The 22,040-nt window shown below is 42.4% G+C and overlaps 1 protein-coding gene across 2 annotated transcripts in view; it reads left to right on the top strand.

Moving 5' to 3' along the window:
- Nucleotides 1-22,040, top strand: part of LOC122785586 (potassium channel subfamily T member 2) — a 37,656-nt gene that overhangs the window by 13,734 nt on the left and 1,882 nt on the right. Inside the window, exons 9-28 of one of the 2 annotated variants that reach the window (XM_044051459.1) lie at nucleotides 845-939; nucleotides 1,543-1,723; nucleotides 6,528-6,692; nucleotides 7,914-8,050; nucleotides 8,602-8,665; nucleotides 9,680-9,788; nucleotides 13,939-14,047; nucleotides 14,187-14,243; nucleotides 15,446-15,598; nucleotides 15,796-16,049; nucleotides 16,420-16,744; nucleotides 16,821-16,926; nucleotides 17,012-17,184; nucleotides 18,155-18,226; nucleotides 18,440-18,574; nucleotides 18,662-18,773; nucleotides 19,471-19,569; nucleotides 19,653-19,736; nucleotides 19,822-19,950; nucleotides 20,889-21,234. In XM_044051459.1, coding sequence (XP_043907394.1) covers nucleotides 845-939; nucleotides 1,543-1,723; nucleotides 6,528-6,692; nucleotides 7,914-8,050; nucleotides 8,602-8,665; nucleotides 9,680-9,788; nucleotides 13,939-14,047; nucleotides 14,187-14,243; nucleotides 15,446-15,598; nucleotides 15,796-16,049; nucleotides 16,420-16,744; nucleotides 16,821-16,926; nucleotides 17,012-17,184; nucleotides 18,155-18,226; nucleotides 18,440-18,574; nucleotides 18,662-18,773; nucleotides 19,471-19,569; nucleotides 19,653-19,736; nucleotides 19,822-19,950; nucleotides 20,889-21,234 — 2,905 coding nt within the window. Of the gene's footprint in view, nucleotides 1-844; nucleotides 940-1,542; nucleotides 1,724-6,527; nucleotides 6,693-7,913; nucleotides 8,051-8,601; nucleotides 8,666-9,679; nucleotides 9,789-13,938; nucleotides 14,048-14,186; nucleotides 14,244-15,445; nucleotides 15,599-15,795; nucleotides 16,050-16,419; nucleotides 16,745-16,820; nucleotides 16,927-17,011; nucleotides 17,185-18,154; nucleotides 18,227-18,439; nucleotides 18,575-18,661; nucleotides 18,774-19,467; nucleotides 19,570-19,652; nucleotides 19,737-19,821; nucleotides 19,951-20,888; nucleotides 21,235-22,040 lie in introns of both variants that reach the window. The other variant, XM_044051458.1, reaches the window with a different exon arrangement.

The following is a 22,040-nucleotide window of genomic DNA, read 5'->3' as shown; positions in this document are numbered from 1 at the left end:
GATCTGTATGTAGCCCTTTATTCCAATGCATGTTGATGTAATGTAATGTAATGTTTGCAAGGACAAGCTATTGTTCTTAATGACTTAATGAGTTTGTGTATGTGTGTGTGTGTGTGTGTGTGTGTGTGTGTGTGTGTGTGTGTGTGTGTGTGCACATGAAATTGTGTGCTGTTGAGACATACTGTAAGATGTTATATTTAGAAAATGTTCATATTAATGTATGGGCACTGTATATAAAAAACTGCAGGAGTGAATCACTCACTCACTCATTCAGGATGGATGGATGATAGTACCAGGTCTGAACGGGGTTTTTATATTACAGCACTTTGCCATGTTCATCAATGCATTTCTATTGAACTATCATTTGATCCCATTTTACACATTGGTGATGCACATTGGATTAGATTAGATTAGATTATTTTAGATTAGATTAGATTAGATAAAATTAGATTAGAATACATTACATTACATTACATTACATTAGATAAAATTACATTACATAACATTACATTAGATCAGATTGGATTACATAAACTTTATTAATCACCTTTTGCCTTTATGTAGTTACTACATACAATATAAACTAATAGATAGATAAATAAATGAAGTCCATCAGAAGCATGATTGACATCAATTTATCAAGTGTTCATGAAATCTTTCGACTGCTGCTGTGACAAGATACTGCCTTTAAGAAGCCGAATTGTTAGTTTATTCTTTATTCTCCATCTAGAGTGACTTCAATTGAGTCTTGTTTAATGCCAGTCACAGAGGCAGCTTTTTTAATCAGCTCGATCCTTCACAGTAGTATCTCTCCCTCCCTCTCTCTCTGTCTGTCTGTCTGCAGAATGATCTCCACAGGGCCATCCAGCGGACACACTCGGCCATGTTTAACCAGGTGGTGATACTCATCAGCACACTGGTCTGCCTCATGTTTACATGGTGAGTATTTGTGCGGATGACACTGACTTTGGGGCGGGTGGAGAGACAGCGTGTCTCAGCTAAGGACAGGGTAAGCTAAGAGAGATGGACATGCAGCAACATACAGAGAGAGAAAAGGCAGCTCCTGGAGCCAATAGGGAGAAATACAGAGAGCAGAAATGTAGTTGGTAACAGTGAGAGTGAGATAGTGCACTTAAATGACAAAGGGTTATTGCTTCAGTGCAGTGGAGGATGTGTCGGCTCGCTGCGTATCTGTTGTAAAAGCCTTAGTTAATCCAGAAGATCCTACACAAGGCATGAATTAAACTCTCTGACCACTTCGCGGTTGACATTTGCCTGTTGACTCATCTCATCTGCGAAAGATCAGGATATTGCACAGCTTGTGTTTCCACACCTATATGTCCCACAAGTGTGTTCAAGCGTGCTTCCACCCCCATCCTTACACGTACAATATCACACATATATACACAAGTATAAAATAAAGCTCTCCATCTGTAAAAAAAAGACACCTATGTTTCATTTAGCACTCACACTTGTTTCTCAGTGATCGTAATAAGACTGTTCATACTTTCTCCCTCTTTCCCGCTCTCCTACCTCCTTCAGCATCTGTGGCATTCAGCACCTCGAACGAGCGGGCAACAACTTGACCCTGTTTGATTCGCTGTACTTCTGTGTGGTCACCTTCTCCACTGTGGGCTTCGGCGATGTCACCCCACAGATCTGGCCCTCACAGCTCCTGGTGGTCATCATGATCTTTGTGGCGCTCATTGTGCTTCCCATTCAGGTGAGGCATGATGGGAATTAACTGAAACGCAAAACCAGAGGAACAGAGTAGGTTAAACAAGAGTAAAATGACTTAACTAAATTTTAAACATTTAGAGTACTCAAAGAGTACTGAAATATTCCACTCAAGTAAAATTACCGCTATTTTGTTGTTTGATAACATTTTACTTAAGTACAAGTAAAAGTACTGATCTAAAAATGTGTACAAGTTACGGCAAAAAAGTAGCATCTGGGGTTCTTCGTGCAAAAAGGACAAGGGGACACAAATCTCACTTTAATTGTTTTTAATTGAAGGCAAACCTTTATAAATGAAAGTTCTGAGAAAATAAAATATGTAAAACACATCAGTCAAAATGGGTCAAAGGTCACAAATGCTCACTCACTCAGGGATCTTAATTAGTGCAAATTTACGTAGCGAATTACAGTACTTACTATATTAAAAATGACTTTCAAAAAGTACAAGTACACAAAAACCTACTCAATTACAGTAACACAAGTAAATGCAATTCATTACTTTCCACGTCTGATTTTAATCATGAGTGAACAGCAGCACGCCTGGCATGTCTCGGGTTCACTCAGCTCAAGTATTCACTGCTCAGTGAAATAACAGATCATGTGACCAATCACAAAGTCAACAATCTGTTTTGGCAACATCTGGATGGAAAGAAACATTCCAAAAACGATAACAAACATCAGCGTCATTTCCAAAAAGCATTACACCACTGTCAGAAATATTATTCCATCAAAATGCTCTGGTTACAAAAAATACAACAAGACGCTTGATTGGAACAAACCAAAATATACTCAGTGTTCCTCTGCGTCATCAGGGGCAGAAGGGGATCTCGTAGCTCATTTTCCCTCTTCGTCAAATTCCCCTGCAGAGACAAAGTCAATACATCACCTTTAATAACAGAAAAGGACAGAAATCCTGGGTTTCGTTCAGCCTGTAAGGTTCAGTAGTGTTTGAATTCTTCCCTTTTTCTTTTTTTTATCAATAAAATATCACTTCATAGCCGAAAGCTTTAAAAGTGATCCAAAAACTATTTTTGCTTTGATGAGTTTTGGATCCTTAAAGACCAGTGGACACACTCTTTGATTATCACAGCCAGCAGTTATTTTGCAACTCACAAAACCCAATTTGTTTTCTTTTGGATAAGCTCACAGCAGTCAAGTTTTCTCATTTAGACGAGCGATTCTTGTATTTCTCCCCATGCACAACGCGATGTGATGAGTCACAACATCCTACGTGAATTTACAAAACTATTTTTACTCAAAGACCAGGGCTGAGTGTCTTCCTCTCTCTCTCAATTCCCTAAACCCCTCTCCTGTCATTTAGCTGCGCCACAGAGGGAATAGACTTGATGGAGAGCTAAAAAGTTTACACACGTTGTATTTGCACAGGGACGACTGAATAAAAACACCTCGAATAGAATATCGGTTCCTTGTGTGTTCTAATGGTTGTTCCTCACATTTGTGTACATCTTTTATCCCTGAGGGAGCTGCCGTAGAAGATGCTAAAAGAAGAAGGTGCTAATAGGAGTGGATATTTGTGGTACTATAGTTGGATGAGGGTCTCTCTGGGCAGTGAAAGACACACACTTACAGGTTGGAGGTTGGCGCTAAGGGAAGGAGGAGTTTTTAAATGTCTAAAAAAGGGATATTTAAAGGAATACTTCACCGATTAGCATTTAGCTTTGTATTACTAGAATAGGGGTAGTATTTTTGAAACACTGTCACTGGTGGGCACGTAACAAAGAAAAGAATGAAGATATTTCTCGACTCAGGGGAAACTGAGGTTGGCAAGCACCATTTTTCAAAAATACTACCCCTATTCTAGTAATACAGAGCTAAACGCTAATCGGTGAAGTATTCCTTTAAGGCAGGGCTGTCAAACTCAAATGACCTGGGGGCCAATGAGCATATAGTCTGGTCAAGCGGGGGCCGACATAGAGGAAAAAAAGTGGAAAAAACAACAATTTAGTAGCCGATGGGCAATATAAGATATTCATTATGATAACAGTAAAAACATATTTATGATGCACAAAAACGGAGAATTAAATTGAAAATAGGATAATTGTGACTAAAATATATGTAATTTCATGTTGAGTGTAATACATTTAATAATGCAATGATTACAACCGAATGTCTTATTACTATTATAAAAATATTGCCAGCAAATACATTTAGTCTGTCTCTATTCCATCACCTTGCACAGTGGTGGGCGGGCCATATGTAATCGATTGGAGGGCCACATGTGGCCCCCGGGCCACCAGTTTGACACATGTGCTTTAAGGCATGAAATTTGGGAGCAGGGAGTAAGTCGGAAGGGTGACATGGCATCCATGGTGGCGATTGCCAATGAAAAGTTCAACCGAAACTATCATCACAATGGTGTCTTTTGTGAGTGCGATGGATTCGTCCCCACTCAATCACAGCATGGAGGTCAATCATGCGTGTGTATAGATGCAGCGGCACACCTGCTGCTCATGTGATGCACTTACAAAAAAAAAGAAGACAAACCATCAAAGCTGTGTAGTCACTACAAAAAAAAGAAAGAAAGAAAAAAAACAAACAAACAAAAGAAAAATACAATTTACGGGAAGATTGGTTTGAATTGTTCCGCAGTGCATGTGAGTGTGTGTTTGTCCGTCTGTCTGCCATAACTAGACTTTCATAGGGAAGCCACAGAGTGCATCAAGATTCAGCCACTGTCTTATTGTTATTGTTGTCTCCACTGGTTTCCCTGCTACTGACCATAGCAGACATTTTTGTGGGATTATGAACCTTTAAATGAGTCATAATGTAACTTTATTTACGCATTAATCATTTTTTTATGCCTTTTAAGACTTTGTGGAGACCTTCCAAAGCTTCGTATCGCAGACGACACACTTTGCATTATCGGAAAAATTCCAACGGTTTCTGAAAGCTGAGAAGTTGCCCGTCAAAGCCAACATGTGGTTATTACGATTTCACTCATGCTGTTGCAGGAAGCCAGATAATCAGCGTCTTTGTAATCAGAGAGAAGAGATTTGGAAAAACATAGTACATCGTTTCTATTTTTTGGCCTGTTTTTGGACACTGAGACAAAGACTCAAACAAATGTTATATTAAATATGCAAAATATTGTTTAAATTTCAATTTCATTTTTAATTGTTAATACACTATTTTTATCATGCAGCGAATTGTAAATAACTGCCAGATAATGAAGGATATTCTGGAAAAATGGGCAAAAATCACTTAATCACAGGATTCATTTTCAGGCCCTTTTATGGTTAAAATAAGCAAAAAACGTTTAAAGGGTTAAAAAAAACTGGCTCCCAGCACAACACAGACTTCAACAGAAACTCCACAAAAGCATAAAGAGCTAAATAAATTTCAGCCAGTCAGGCCAAACAGGGAAGAGCTCGACCCCGAGCAAAAACTAGAGTGTTGCTATAGTTACCTCATGATACTCCTCTGCAGCTGTCGCGAGAAAGAACACTGTGATGATGAGAGTGCAGTTCAGTTACGGCCACACATGTTGTTATAGGGAACAGTTTTTGGAAAGTTATGTTTAACCCCTTTAAAGCGAATTGATTTGAAAATAATGCTTTAAACGAAAACTATGTAGGTCATTTCCATTTACAAAAATCCGGTTTTTCAATTCATTTCCAAGTCAAGTAAATCTTTACCGTCGTTCATCTGCATATACAGTACAGTATATACACGCCTGATGGAATACACAGGCCATTCACAGTAAATATTACAAATCACAGCAATAAAACATAAATCACAGTGGAAAAGAGCAGAGCCAATAAGGTGCGGGTGCTTTGTTGAGTGTTTAATGAAGCAGATCACAATCCTCCACTAATAATAGATGTCTAATTGTCATGTGCTTTAGTGGCTGCTCAAACGAACGATGCTGGGAAAAACAACAACAACAAAAAGGAGAATGAGCTAATTAAATTACTTAAATTATTAAATTACCGTGCACTAAATTCATCACATTCATTTTCCCGTATATTTGAAGGTTAATCACCTGTTTATGTTGGAAATGAGTGAATTGTGTTTGTTGTAAGATTGTCTACACCACTTTTATACGAAAGGGATAGTTTCCCTGCTTACACACACTGACACAGGGTTGCATCACGATTGTCCTTGCCGGACCTAAATAAGAGAAAAACAGAATAAGAAGAAATCAAATAAACACAAAGTACACAATCATTTCCTCTGCCACTATCAACTATTAAGTCGTAACTGTAGTCGGAGATGAAGATTTCTGCTTTATACGAGTTATTCCATTAATCTAGGATTCAAACCTTGAGCAATATTGGAAGGAAAATTTGGTTATGAAACCACTAAGTCATGAAAATCACTATTCACGTCAAACCATTTATTTCTAGTGCATTATCAGATACTAATTTGTGTTTCTCCCTTATTTTACTGTCACTGAAATAGAAAAGTCATTTTTTCCCCCCTTTGAATTACAGTGATTAGTGTCTCAACTTCAGCAGAAATCTCTAACACATGTATTCATGTGTAAAATTACAATCCTTCCCACCATCCATCTCCCCCGCCTGACCCTCGACACAGCAAAGAACCCAGTGCAGCAGCCTTCAGGCCTTTGGTTATTTCCATAAACGATGAACCCAACGTCCGTTTATCTTAATTCCATCAGAACACTCTCCCAAATTAAAAGGGAAACACTATACATCTCAAGGCAGCGTGTTTTTCTCATAAAGCACCTGACTCTTCCCTGCGTTTCAGCCGCCCCTTAATCCAATTTTGTGTCTGTTTGAATGTGACGGATGTTTCCCCGAGTGCAGTTCGAGCAGCTGGCTTTTCTGTGGATGGAGCGGCAGAAGTCCGGGGGAAACTACAGCCGCTACAGAGCACAGACGGAGAAGCACGTGGTGCTGTGTGTCAGCTGTCTCAAAATCGACCTCCTCATGGACTTCCTTAACGAGTTCTTCGCTCACCCTCGACTGCAGGTCTCTCCAAGTGTGTGTGTGTGTGTGTGTGTGTGATTTTTTTCCTCTGTAATCCATGAGCCCAAGAGACTGTGGTAAAAGCAGAGGATTAATTCTAAAATAACACACATCAAACTGCTGTCTTTTTAATGAAGGAGCAGATTGTGTTTGCTTAGGTGCATCTATGTGTGCACAATGTCTTGTTCACCACACCGTGTGTGTGTGTGTGTGTGTGTGTGTGTGTGTGTGTGTTGGAGATCACTTGGACTGGTCCTCTCCACCACAGTTGATTGAACAGGATGTGAGGTTATAGCAAGAATCAGGCTCAGGTAGCGGACGGAAAGTTAAGAAACTCGATGTTGAAGGTTAAAGGAATACTTCACCGATTTGCATTTAGCTTTATATTACGAAAATAGGGGTAGTATTTTTGAAAAACGGTGCTTCCCAACTATATCTTCATTCTTTTTTTGTCACGTGCGCAACAGTGACACTTGGTCCGAGCCTTGGTCTTGCAACTGCACTCTGTAGACCCACTCATAGGGGGACACGACCTCATTCCCAGAATGTAAACTGTGTTACACTAACAGGACCACTGGTGGGCACGTAACGAAGAAAAGAATGAACATTGGCACTAATTAATCAATTAAATTCTCAACCTCGAGATGCAACAAAAACCACATTTTCCATACGTTCTGCACAAGAATGACTTGGTTGTTTTCAGGACATCTGTGACTACAGGCATGCCAGAAATTAGAAATGTTTACTGTAGAGTTTTAGAGAGATTTCATGTTAAAAGTCCCACATTATTACTTTTTAATCAAACAAAATTATTATCAACTTTGAGATGCAGAATCAACAAAATGTTCCATAAGTTCTGGACAAGACTGTCTAGGTTGTGTTCAAGACATCAATGGCTATTAACATTCTGGAAATCTAACATTTTTACTGTACAGCTTTAGAGAAATTTCAAGTTAAAAGTCCCACATTAGCACATTTCAATCATTTGAGATGTAGAAATTTTCCAAAATGTTCCCAAATTTTCGGGAAACACCGATATACATTGATAGTCAGGTCATGTGATAACCAGTGCTTATACTGTACAGTCAATACTGGGGAAAATGTTAGTTAGCAAGTTAGTAAGCAGCATTTTAGGCCTAAATCAGGTCATCAAACCAGTCATTGTCCATGAATATGCTGCTGTTTTCCCACTCAAACTCTATGTGTGTGTGTGTGTGTGTGTAGGACTACTATGTGGTGATCCTGTGCCCGGCAGAGATGGACGTCCAGGTTAGGAGGGTCCTTCATGTCCCCCTTTGGGCCCAGAGAGTCATTTACCTCCAGGGTTCTGCCCTCAAAGACCAAGACTTGATGAGGGCCAAGTGAGTCCCTGTAATAAAAAAAAAAACCAAATAATAATGATCAAGAATGTAAGAGTATTTTTATGCACATACTGTATTTCTTTATAGTGTCTGTGTGTCAGAATGTCTGTACTGTCACAAAATGTGCCCCGGACAAAAAGACACAGAAAAAAGACCTGAGTGATATAGAAGCTGTAGCTCATGATTAATACCTGAAGCACATGTAGCCTTGACGTAACAGCTGTAATTACAGTTTGCATCATATTGCTTATTGTTTACCCTTGGGCACCTTGGGCTCGCTTTGTCACGATGGTAAGAAAAGGAGCGAAAGCTCATTTGTTTAATCTCCCCGTCTCTTCACCTCCCACTATCTCATCCATGAATGGCGTAGGCTTGGAAGACTTGTTGGTTCATTTGTTGTTCTATTGTCCTGCTTCTTTTTTTTTTTTTTGTCTTTTGTCCTCTCCCTCGGTAACATGACAACACCCTCCTTCCTGTGTCTTCTCTCCTCATCTCCTTTTCTCTCTCTCTCGCTCGCTTCCATGGTCATATGCTCTCCTAACCACTTGTAGGATGGACGATGCCGAGGCCTGCTTTATTCTCAGTAACCGGTTTGAAGTGGACCGCATAGCTGCTGTACGTTCCCCGCGACTTCCCTGAATCACCGTGACTCCTCACACTGCAAAAACATTAAGTCTTCCTTTATAATGTATAAAGTTTTTCTCGCAACAGATAAAGAAAAGGCTGTTTTTATATGTCTTTATAAGTTCGGTCTAGTTTCCTGTGTTTTTCCTGTGAAAAACACAGGAAACCACAGTTGAACAGCAACGCATGCATGCTGTTTTTTTGGTTTTTTAGATGCGTGCACTATGCATGAGTTCATCGTCTATTTCATGAAGTACTTTGACTTACAACTTAACTTGATTTATGTTTCTTAAACGTACAGTTAAAAATGCAATGTGCACAACTTGGCATTATTCATTTGTGAAGTCGCGTGTTGCAGGATGAATATCCCTCACCTCACTCTTCCTTTCCAAATGTGTTAGAGAACATCATGTGGCCTCAAAAAGATGTTGTCCATTCTGTGCGACTGTAAGAAATATGGTGGTCCAAAATGGCGTCCTCTGTCGAGCCGACTCAGCTCCTGATAAATATAAAAGATAAAGAAAATCAACAATTCATACAATCATTTTAAAATTTGTGCACAAAAAAAATATAATTATTTTATCCTCAATTTCTTCCAAATGCAAGAAAAAGAATTACACCTAAATTCACAAAACACTTCAATTGATGTCCAAATACCCACGAAAGCCTCGGCCGTACTTTGTGTTTAAAGAGAGTGTGTTAGCGGTTTTAATCTGACACGAGTCCGACAGATCCACCTCATTTCCAGTGCCACTTTTACTAGGTTCACTCGCCATATCTTTTGTTCCGACTCAACTACTTCTCTGAAAAAAGATATCCGAATTGCCTTCACTGTGTAATGTCGCAGAGGCCGTTCAATTGCTCAGTGGTTTAAGAGGATTATTAGAGAGGAACTGCAATCTGATGGTGCTAATGATAGGTTTTCTGCCTCACCTTCTCCCCGTGTCACACTTAAACTTGCTTTCACTCTCTACCACTCCCTCGTTGCGTCTCCATTTTTCTCAGGATCATCAGACCATCCTCCGAGCCTGGGCAGTGAAAGACTTCGCACCAAATTGCCCCCTGTACGTCCAGATTCTCAAGCCGGAGAACAAGTTCCATGTCAAATTTGCAGGTAGGCAGTGAGTGTGAACTCCATCAAGCTGGCAGTGAATTGAGGTGTTGGCTGACGCTGATGTTATTTGATCTCATCAGGATGCGAGGAAATAATGGGATGAGTTTGACAGGTGTTTGGTGAATTGTGTTGTCACTAGTCGTGATAAATAACACTGCAGACGATGGGCGTTTTGAGTGAGCATCTCTGTTTGGCGACTGCACTGTTACACTTGGATTACATCAGGACGGTAGCTGTCCTGTTTGGGTTTACTCCCGGTGTTTGTCGACACCTGTCGCGTTCGATTTTCTTTTGAGGTTTCTTTGACTGATTTGTTAGACTGAAAATGTGGTTTTTATCAGTGTATACCACCAGTGTGGGACAGATTTAACCCTCACCTACCTCGCTGAGGTTTCCTGTGATATTTGCCTTTATAAGAGCGTCCCTTCTTCTCCTGCTCAACAGACGACACCTGTCAATCATCTGCAAGGAAAAGACACAGAAATCAAAAGTCACACATCCCCTGTCACTGCAGCTCGATGAGGATGTCAAACTCAATCCTAGCTCGTCTAGCATCCCAGCTGTCTTTATCAATGTTTTAAGCTTTAGTTGGCAATGTTGGGGGAAGAAAATCTCCCTCTTTTGATGAGTTCTGCTGGCGTGCCAACATGGCAGTAAAGCTCTCCCTGCGTGAAAGCCTCCGTTGCCCCTGCAGCGCAGTTTGAACACCTCATTGCCTCAGCCAGACTAAGGCCTTCTGTTACAAGGAAGCAAAGGCAAGATTGTCCATGATAACTCTATATTTATCTATTCTCTATATTTCATTATTTAAGCTGGAAGTACAACAATTTCAACTTGTGTGTGTGTATATATATATATACTAGATAGATAGATAGATAGATAGATAGATATCTAGTGAAAGAAAAAGAAATGCCCCTTTAATCACTCAAGTTCATTATCATCTGACTTTAACGGCGTGAAGTCACTCACACGCGCACACATTACAGTAAGTACAGATGCCATGTTTTGACACCACTTGGCATATGCTCGCTAAGTGCTAATGTGGGAGGCATTAATGAGACACGGGCTTTAATTAGAGCCACAGGAACTGCTCCATAACAGCTCGATGTCCACTATAGGAAAGATACGTCGGTATGATGCTGCAGCAGTTCCCGGGACGCCCTGAGGTGTTGGAGTAACCAAACAGAATTGGGTGCATAGTGTAGATTGATTATCTCCCCAGTTTATATTATGGACAACAATAGCCGCACGCCCCAGCCTAAGCTTGGTTTGTTTACAGCAGTTCACTCATACTAATCAACAACGGCCTACTGATTTAATTAGTACAATTGTTGGACCTGTGGTCAGGTAGTAATTGCTCTCTGCACGGGGTGCAAATAGTCACACACACACACACACACACACAGGTTTGCACTGCCTTTCTTCTTAGGACACTGCATTGACTAATACTCATTTGAACAGCCTAAACGAAGCCTCACCTCTATCCTAATCAAAATTCAAACTAGGACTAGGTTTTGGTCCTCATGCAGACTACTGGTCCTGACAAGGTCGGTGTTTATGCCAGAAAAGATGCTAAAGAGGTAACAAATATAAGAACACACAAAGCGGCAGTGTGGAACTTGTGTTGTTGTTGTTGTTTTTGTTGTTGTTGTTGTTGATGATAGCGCTGTTTGGTCTTTGTGAACAGAAACATTATAACATTATTTGAAGGATGCATCCTTCATCTGAAAAGAGGCTCGGTCAGGTAATACTATCAGACCCTGAGTGAGGGAGCAATTTTATGTATACAGCAGCTGTGCATGTGCAATGTAAGCAGTAGAATGCCCTTCACTGGTTTTCTTTATGATGTCTGCCTGTTTGCAGCCGAGTGCAGCGTGGCAATGTGAGATGGATGGGCAGAATCAACACTATGTGACTGACGGTGGTTTGAATGTAGCCGACATTTGTTTATATTTCAAAGTCACGCAATACAGCTTTGAAGTGATCGTCTTGGGTCCAAAAGGCTGTGACATTTTTGTGAACGTACAGTGTGACAAAGTCTGCGATTGGTTTCTGGCACTCAGGCACTCAGACCAAGAGAAGCAAATGGATTACAGTGGTGCAGAGAGGTGTAAGAAGGACACTGGAAATTGGATATTGGGAGAAAATAAAGTCTGTGTCTGTGCTTTAGTAGATATAGCTACTGTATGTGTGTGTATGTGTACTCCTTTCTGACATAAACACTGTCAGGACCAGTAGCCCTAAAGGGGAACAAAACCTGATCCTAATGAGGCAGAACTTAATTTCTGAGGAACTGTTAAGTAAGTGTAAGGAAACTGTTTCAACTGTGGTTATGGTTAAGGTAAGGGATTGCACTTTGTTTAAGCTGTCCAAATGAATGGAGGTCACTGCTGTGTCCTCAGAAGAATACCTGTGTGTGTAAGACACAGACAGAGAAGATGCAATGTGTGTGTAATAGTAATGAAAAGTGTTGCTCTGTAGATACAACATCAGTGTTTTTTTTTGTTTGTTTTTTTTCCTCTCCAAGCCAAGATGCTTAATGGTCTGTAAAAGCTGTGTGTGTGTCTGTGTGTGTTTGTTGTTTATAATTCTGAGCCAAAAGAACATTGGTACTCCGACAGTAGATCCACCATAAGGGGTTGTAATTGTCACGTCTCTCACATCCACAGCTGTGGCGCTCACACAAACCCCTGACCTAATTCATTAAAATGTATTTACATCTTCGCTGGCCTCGTGTTACTCACACTGGCAGCTGATTGAGTTTGCTAATTCATGTCAGGTTCTGATGTTTGTCACTCACTTTTTTTTTTTTTTCCCTGCGACAGAGCACATATTGTTCTTTTAGCCCTAATGTGGCGGCAGGCTCATTGCTTACGCTAATGCAATCAAGAATTACAGCAGCAGGGTAAAATGAATGCTCCCTGGGCCTGATTCACTGACTGATTGGCCTACTACAAATATTAATCACGCTATTGGTCTTTCCGTCTGCATGACAAAAGGTAAATGAGAGCGAGTCATCTGTGTTTGTTCAGTTTGGTTTGGTTAGTTCGCTTGTGTTTGATGGCGGTTCAATAAAGCTGATACTGAACCACTGACCTGTTGCGAGGCCCTTTTTCAGCGTCAGCGCCACAAACTGTTGAAACCGAGCAAAGTGACATTAAACGGACGCCGTGGGGCGAAACTTGGAATGTGTCTATAGGGGGACGATCTCTGCGGCGGATTCAGATAAGACAGATAAATAGCAAGTGACATTTATCAACATGAAACGGTGTGTGCTCATGTGTTTAGGTTATAAGTTCGTTTTTCATAATGTACAATCTGTCACCGGTGTATTGACTAAGGAAAGAATTGTCACTGTTTTCCAGTGCTTTTGGCCACAAATTAGTCATTAAGTTAATTAACGGGTCATCGATTAGAAGGCCTATAACCTGTAACCATTTTGATAATTACTGTGCCTGGTACACAAAGCATAAGTGGCAATTATGTGCCATTTTTCCACATTATTTTTTCATGTATATAAAAGACAGTACGTTCTTTTTCTAGATTAAAACAAAGCAAATACAATGATGTCACTATAGTCTATGAATTTCTTTCTCTATAAATGGGTCTGAAAATGGTAATTTCAGCCCCATTCTAATGAAAATGCAAACCTGTGTGTCTCAATAACACAGAAATGTACCCACTGAGGGATTTCATTGTTAGGTCTTGACCCGTTGATGTTGGCTTTACTTGATTAAGCAAAAAAAAAACAATCAGTTTCCCGTCTCTCTCACACACAAACACACACAAACCCGTTTTTGTGGCTTAGTGAGGACACATCATAGACATAATGCTTTACCTAGCCCCTTACCCCAACCTTAACCATCACAACTAAGTGCCTAACCCTTACCCTTAACCTAATCTAAATCAAAGTCTAACCCTAAAACCAGGTCTTAACACTGAAAAAGCCCTATAAAGTTAAGATAAAGAAGGACCTCACAAAGATATAAATACAAGCCCACGCACTCCAGAGGCAACAGCACATTTGTATTCACTGCAGTGTTGTTGGGAGATTAAACTTTCATGGAGTATAGTGTTGGTGCTTATTCTTTGCCGAGGCCTCAGTGACCTCGGTCCCTGTGACCGCATTGTTCCCCCTTGTTGTCCATAGATCATGTGGTGTGCGAGGAGGAGTTTAAGTATGCCATGCTGGCTTTAAACTGTGTGTGTCCCGGCACCTCGACGCTCATCACTCTGTTGATCCACTCCTCCAGAGGACAGTGAGTACACTCGCTTTCTTCCTCCCCATCGTCACTTTCTGTTTGATTGGGCGAGAGCACACTTTACGGTAAAATATGCACCACAGAACAGAGCTGCTCTCCTCGCCGTCTGACGCTTTTGTTATTCTTCTTTTTCCAGGACGGCGCCTCAAGAGGCCTTCAAGCAACGTGTGGGAGCATTTCAAGCCCTCAACAGGTAGAAAGCAAACCCATCTGTATTCACACACAGTCATTCTGTGCCACATCTGTGCCTGTGTTTGCCCAGATCCTCTGTCAACAGCCAGAGTTTGCACAGTGAACTCTCTCTCTTTGATGTGGAGATTCTGTAAAAGAAAAAGAAAACGTGTGATGATCATAATGATGAACTTCTCCTGTTTTAAATACCCAAACTAAAACACACAGCAGTCAAGGCATGCGGCCTGTTACATTTGTAAAGATTTAAGTGCAAGAAATTGAATCACATCCACATGTAAATATTCCAGACTGTAGCCAATGACTCATTTCCTAACAACATAATAAGCAACAGGTTAAAACATACAGAAGAATTCAAAGCCCCAACAACACGAAGTGCCAGTGAGGATTATGCGTTGCCATTTCCAGTTCATTACTCCTCTTTATATACATGGTCCTAATTAAAATATTATAGTGTAAAATAGAGTGGAAATCAATTATTTTTGTTGTTGACATTATAGAATCAACAATATGTAGTTTGTATCCAAAGCTTTCTTTGCAAAACAAGTTGTTAACTAACTCTTTTTAAACGTTTGTTTCAATAATGTGAAGAGAACTCATTTTCACTTTGGTCACAAAATATATGTATTTTTAATAAATCACATAATCAAGCAGCAGGTGGCTAAGAGGTTCAACATTCAGAAGCAGGCTGTTTTGTAATTATGCTTCTATATCTGGACCTGTTGCCATTTCGTTTATTGGAGGTGACAATGCTGCATGACAAGAATTTGTCCTCCTCCTCTCCTGCTTTGCTCTTAGTTCCTGTAAATTGCAAATTCACTATAACACTTGTTTATATAATGCATTCTTTGTCGCAGGCCACCCACATTCACACATCCCCCACAACCCTGTTTCCTGTTATCACCTCTTTAGCCTCCGCATCCAAAGCCACATCCCCCCTGAGAGAAGCGATGTCCATTTAACTGTGTGAACATGTTCACCTGGGACCTATTGTTTAGACAGACTGGGTGTCCTTGCCCACCTCTGAGTGCTGATTGAAGTATTGATCAGCAGTTCTGACAGAGATGTAAGAGCTTGTAACAGATGTAATTCTGCAAACCTTAAGTGGAAAAGCTTCCCATGTGACCCTGGTGCTGAGGCTGGAAGCTTTGTGTTCTGTGTTTTTAAAGGTCAATGGCTAATCCATTCAAAATGTCTCTGTCTCAGGGAGGGTGGGGCTTGTTCGGCGGACCAATGGCACCGCACCTACCGCCGCTGCTCGGCCAATGAGGTGCATCACATCCGCCTGGAGGAGAGTAAATTCTTTGGGGAGTACCAGGGCAAGAGTTTCACCTTTGCCTCCTTTCATGCTCACAAAAAGTAAGTCATAACGTGAAGAAAGCCATTTGAGCGGCCTAAACCAAGTGTTATCCTCCTGAGAAATTAGTTTCTGTCTCAATAGGACCAGGTTTTGGTCTCCATGGGGACTACTGGTCCTGACCAGGTCAGCGTTTACACCAGAGAAGGTCCCAAAGAGGCGACAAATACACAAGTATGTCTTGTTTCTGTGGCTGCAGGTACGGCGTGTGTTTGATTGGAGTACGCAGACTCGACAACACCAACATCCTGCTCAACCCGGGTCCGTGCCACATCATGGGAGCGTCCGACACATGCTTTTACATCAACATCTCCAAAGAGGAGAACTCAGCATTTGTCCGGGGTCAGAGGGAGCCATCGTGGGGCAGCTCAGGAGGAAATGCCAGAGGAGTACCACAAACCATCTACCACGGACTCACCCGTCTGCCAGTGCACAGTATCATCGCCAGCATGGGTAACATTGACACACTGACCTTCTTTTCTGCAGTCTTCAGACATGCAAACCTCTGATAAAGGTGCTACACACAGCAGCACAGACACAGTTGTTCACATTTACAACCAGTCTCGGTGAATAAAAAGATTCACAGCTTTGTAGAGATATTAACATGTATCTGATTATAAGTGGTTTGATCAGAGCAACAACTGAATGAACTGAAATGTCAGTTATGAGGGTTTTACAAACACACCACCTGGTGGACAAGAGCAGAACTGCCTGCCTCACTGCCTCTCATACTGTACTGGTTTCTAATAAAGTCTGTGCAGATGTTGCATCTGCACCTGCCTGTGCCTCAGTAATAATCCCTGTGGCTGGGTGTGCTTCTCAGGCACAGTGGCCATAGACCTGCAGGACTCCACTGACAGCAGCCCTGAGGGCCAGGACCCCGGCAGCACGGGGCTGGGCAGTGGAAGAGGAAGCAGGAGCAGCTCCAGGACAGAGATGAGCGGTGCCAACACCTTGGCCCTACCTTCCGTGGGCGACTCAGCCGAGGAGCGACGGCACAGCATCGCCCCCGTCCTGGAGCTGGTAGATGGCGTTAACAACCCCACATTTGACCTGCTGGGAGACCAGTCAGAGGATGAGGGAGGGGAGGAGGGCAAGGAGGACAGTGACAGGGATGAGAGTGCCCACTGGTGGGGTCAGCACTGCGAGTAAGTAGGATGTTCTTAGAAACGTGTTTCCACGTAAAACAAAAGTACTCGGTGTAAGTGTGGGTTTGTGCTGCAGGTGGATGAAGGGATACCCACTGAACTCCCCATACATCGGCAGCTCGCCTGCGCTGTGCCACCTCCTTCAAGAAAAGATGCCTTTCTGCTGCCTGCGTATGGACAAGGTATTTAATGAGGGTCTAATTTGCCTCGTGATCCTTATTTTACTAGTTCATGTCACTGTCATCACCTGCTCTCTGCCTCTCCCAGGCTTGTCACCACATCCCTTTTGAGGATGCACGCTCGTATGGCTTCAAAAACAAATTGATCATTGTGTCGGCTGAGAGCGCAGGGAATGGCCTCTACAACTTCATTGTGCCTCTCCGGGCCTACTACCGACCCAGAAAAGAGCTCAACCCCATTGTGCTGCTGCTGGAGAGCATGTAAGAATACTTCTTTGTTGTTCAGTGTAATGTGGCGAGAAGACTTCACACGAGAAGTAGATTACATTTGACTCAGGGCTGCCCTAAGGCTCTGCTGCGAGTGGAGCGGCTACAGTAGACTTCTGGGTTGCACAGAATGGTTAAAGGGATAGTCGTGTGTGTGTGTGTGGCTGCATGAGATATCGACACTAACGTCGCCAAGCTGAGCATGTTTCTGTAGACCAGCCTGAGACCCTGACACAAACACGGAGAACATGGCTCGAGTCCCTGCACCAAAGTGATTGATCGTGATGATCGGCAACTTTACATCAAAACACACAGCAGTTGTTGATCCACTGCTGCCTCCATCAGTTCAAGTGTGTTATCTTGTGACTTTGATGTTTAAAATGGATTAAAGTCTAAAGTGGAACAAACGAGGCAGCTGCAGACCACAGCAGCTTCAGAGCAGAAGCTTGAAGTGCTGATTTTTCTCAATGGACTTTTGTGTGGGAGAGTCAGTGTTTAACATGCATCTGACATATTCAAAAGATATCGTAGCGTACAAGTGGCAGAAATCTGTCGTCCCTGCCGGCAGCCATGTTTTCAGTGAAAAGTGTCAGGCTGATTCACGGAAAATGCCAACAAACTCTCCCTTTAAGTGCCACGCAGCAGAGGAAAAAGTGGGCTATTTTCAGAGTAAACATGATTTATGAACTGCTGAATGCTTTCAGGACACGGTGCTGTGTAATTTTTTTGTGGCCAGTACACAAAGGCTGTCAGCAAAATAAGAGCAGAGTCCAATAAAAAGGCAATAAAATGCTGAGTCACTTCAGTGTACGGCTGTTATTTTCAGCCTCCTCTGCACACATTTTTTCTCTGCTGTATTTTGTCTGTGTGTGTTTGTTCTGTCCCTGTGCTACCTCTTCATCATGGCATGTATAAATCTCCACTGGTGAGAATCTCAAGCCCATTTGTTTTTTGATTGGTTCAGACCTGAAGCAGACTTCCTTGAGGCAATCTGTTGGTTCCCCATGGTTTTCTACACAGTGGGCTCCATTGACAAGTAAGACAAACCAAATCTCCAGGCTGCTTTCTGTTTTTTTATATATATATATCCCTCTTTTTCATCGGTTACGTTTGCCCTCAATTGTTATTCATGTATGTGCTTCTTCAGCTATCAAAAGCCTTGGATTGCTCTTTGATTTATTCTCCTTGCTCTTCATTGCTGCTCTCGTTCTGCCTCATCTATTCCCCCTCATCTTTCTCTCTCTCACAGTCTGGACAGTTTGCTCCGATGTGGAGTGACTTTTGCCGACACAATGGTGGTGGTTGACAAGGAGAGCTCCATGATTGCGGAGGAGGACTACATGGCTGACGCCAAGACCATCGTCAATGTCCAGACCCTCTTCAGGTTTTGCTTCACCTGAATTTTGCTCCGCAATCTCGCACGCTGCTTTTAAAGTGAGCGCTTAACCTCCGTGCATCTTTCTTCTCTCAGACTGTTCCCAGCCCTGAGTATCATCACAGAGCTCACGCACCCGGCCAACATGCGCTTCATGCAGTTCAAAGTCAAAGACCACTACTCTCTGGCTCTGTCCAAATTAGAAAAGGTAAACGTTCTCCATCCTTAAACCTCTCAGTCTTCATTTCTCGTTCATTTCTCTTCTGCTGTCTTGAGGGGGAATAAACAAACAAACACTGAGGTTTTTGAATTAGAAATGCATCGATTGTAATTAGATGAGCTTTGTCACAGACACAGTAAATTTCCTAGAGAACATTTGTTACTGATTATAGTCGCGTGTTATTTGCTCTTTTCACAAAATTGTGTTTTATAACATCCGGTGTCGGTGTTGCTGCCTGTGTGGCAGCAAGTTAAATCTCCCTTTTGGGTAACATCCATCTATCGCTTTATCCGTCACACCTACTGTCAATTTAGAGTGTCCAATTTACCTAATCCCCATGTTGCTTCTTTTTTTTGGACCTTTTGGGTTTAACTATAGTTTTGTTGTTGTTTTTACATTTACATTTGCATTACCTTCACAGCAAGAAGGAAGACTTCTCTTTATTTTAGCCTTGGTTTTGTTTGGATTATCTGGTTTAATATAATTAGAAGTGCTGTTTGCCATGCTGGGAAAGGCCCAATCCCTTGAACAAGTGGGTTTCAAAAACTTTTTTTTTGTGTGCACTTCTTCACTTCACACTTTTGTCTCATCTCCTATCTCTGTTACATCATCCCCTTCTTTCCCCCTCTGTGCGCACACGCATGTGTGCACGCGTGTGCATGTGTATGTGATTGCTCTGCAGAAGGAAAGGGAGAAGGGATCCAACCTGGTGTTCATGTTCCGCCTGCCCTTCGCTGCAGGAAAAGTGTTCAGTGTTAGCATGCTGGACACTCTACTCTACCAGGTATGGCAAACACACGCTGAATTCTCCTCTGTGTTGTAGAATGTCACTCTGATTCACTTTGTTTTACCGTCTTCTGCCGTCAGTCATTTGTGAAGGACTACATGATCTCCATCACCAGGCTGCTGCTCGGGTTAGACTCCATGCCTGGCTCAGGTTTCCTCTGCGCAGTAAGAAGCCAAACACAAACAGCTTGAAATTATTCTGACTCTAAAAGTGCCTCCGAAACTGATTAACATGCTGTTTGTTTTCTAGATGAAAATCACAGAGGACGACTTGTGGATTCGCACCTATGGCAGGCTCTACCAGAAACTATGCTCCTCCACTGGAGACATTCCCATAGGCATCTATCGAACAGAGGCCCACAAGCTTCCAGTCTCTGAGGTCAGCTGCTGCTACTACTGCTGTTTCCGGTCTAGTTTTGAGATTTGTGGTCATCAAGTCACGGAATAAGGTCACTGAAATACAAAAACAAGAAGACAAATCATATTATATTTAGTATGTTTGTCTAAAGTCTATAATCTGTTTAAAAAAAAGCCTTAGAATAAGTTTTAATCTGTACTTTGGGCCTTGCTTTACGGAGCACCACACACACATCTGGTTTCCGTGCCTTCAAATGACATTACACTGACTTACATTAATTTCCTGGAGACCTTCTCTAACCTTAACCATAATTACTGTCTAGCCTTCAACCCAACCTTAACCTAACGCTAACCTCATACTAACCAAACAACATGTCTTCACCTTAAAATGTAATCATTCAGATTTAGGTCCCCACAACACGAGTAATACCTGGCACACACACTACAGCAGTCTGAATCTACACACCCACCAAAATGTGTGTTTCCTGAGGAACCGCTCTGCCCATATAAACTCAATGCATTAACAAACATTAGAACATCTGTATCTATGGAAACCCCATCAGCTCACATACTGACTTGCAGGTGGCACGACGACATCCTCGCTAGAATGTCAGGGCCACCGTAGTTTCCTGACAAACCTCGGGAAGGGAGGGGCGAGCGGAGTCTGTTACAATCTGTAGACTCAGCCTTAGATGTCGTTAATTCTTACATACTGTACCTTTAAGAATATGGGACTATTCAATATGCAGGATGTAGAAGAGTGTATCTTGCCCATCATTCATTTCCACCCTGATAAGAAAGTATTAATTCCTCTTCACTGTGATTCATCGGACCGCACAGGTGAAGAACTGATTCAATAAAACCCGTGTGATAACAGGCTGATGACACCGCACCAGGATATGAAAGGTTTGTGTCTGTCAATCCAGAATGTGTGAATGCAGTTCTGTGTGTCCGTTGCAGTCTCAAGTGTCAATCACCGTGGAAGACTATGAGGACACCAGAGAACCCAGAGAACCCCTGTTGTCCCGGACCGGCGCACACCGTAACTCCACCTCCTCGGAGCCCATCTCCACCTCCTCCCACTCCTCAGATCACCCCCTGCTCCGGAGGAAGAGCATGCAGTGGGCGCGGCGACTGAGCAGGAAGGGCGGTCGGAGCTCTAGCGGGGCCAAGGGGGGACCGGGAAGTGCAGCAGAGAGGATCAGCCAGCAGAGGCTGACCCTGTTCAGGCGCTCGGAGAGGCAGGAACTCAATGCCCTGGTGCGGACACGCATGAAACATTTGGGCCTTTCTCCAACTGGATTCAGTAAGTCGGTGTCATTTGTCATGCACTGTTTTATCTGTAATCACATGCAATTAAGCAAACTTAGCTTAAAGGTTACATATGATAATCAGTGCCACGAGATGTCACACAAGACCAAAGCTCACCTGTCTCACCTCCCTCCGACCTTGTTCTCAGTGATATAATATAATCCAAGCAGGACTGAATGCTCTCATGTTAGAGTTTAGCAAATGTAGGCCCCACCCAGAAAACTTCCTGTAAATGAAACACTGTTTGTTACCGAAGGTGTACGTCCCGTTCCCGCCAGTAGGTGGCACAATGGCTGGCTTTGCAGGTTATTATCGTGGACTGACTGTCGCCTATGCTATTCCTTTGGCCACTAGCATGGATGCCGATCAAAGGAAGGTGAGGGCAGCGTCTGTCTGGGGTCCTGATGTGCACACCAGTGCTGTGTACAGATACACATTCAAAGCACTGCATCACGTTCTATCACCATGTTTTTCTAAACAGCACTGACACACCCTTTGGTATAATGCCATGTAGGGGCAGTAGAGACACTTCATAACGGCACCCTTTAGATTGGAAGGGCATCTTATAGAGCACCACATCATTATTCCCCAATAGAAAGGCACTCCTTGCCTTCAAGGCCACAAATGACTAGCAATTGCTCATGTTTTTAGCACTCTGGAGGGTACTTTAGTGTTCAGTTAAGTCTTGTGACTCTAGAGGGCACTTTAGCGCGCAGCAGGTTTTTTTGTTTTCGTCCATTAGGACAACAAGGGCTCACCAAACCTCCACAATGGCGAGCAGATAACTAGCATTGTAAGCCG

Source organism: Solea senegalensis, linkage group LG19 (genome assembly GCF_019176455.1).
Source record: "Solea senegalensis isolate Sse05_10M linkage group LG19, IFAPA_SoseM_1, whole genome shotgun sequence".
Classification (NCBI taxonomy): Eukaryota; Metazoa; Chordata; class Actinopteri; order Pleuronectiformes; family Soleidae; genus Solea; species Solea senegalensis.
This window is presented reverse-complemented; position numbering and strand designations above follow the sequence as displayed.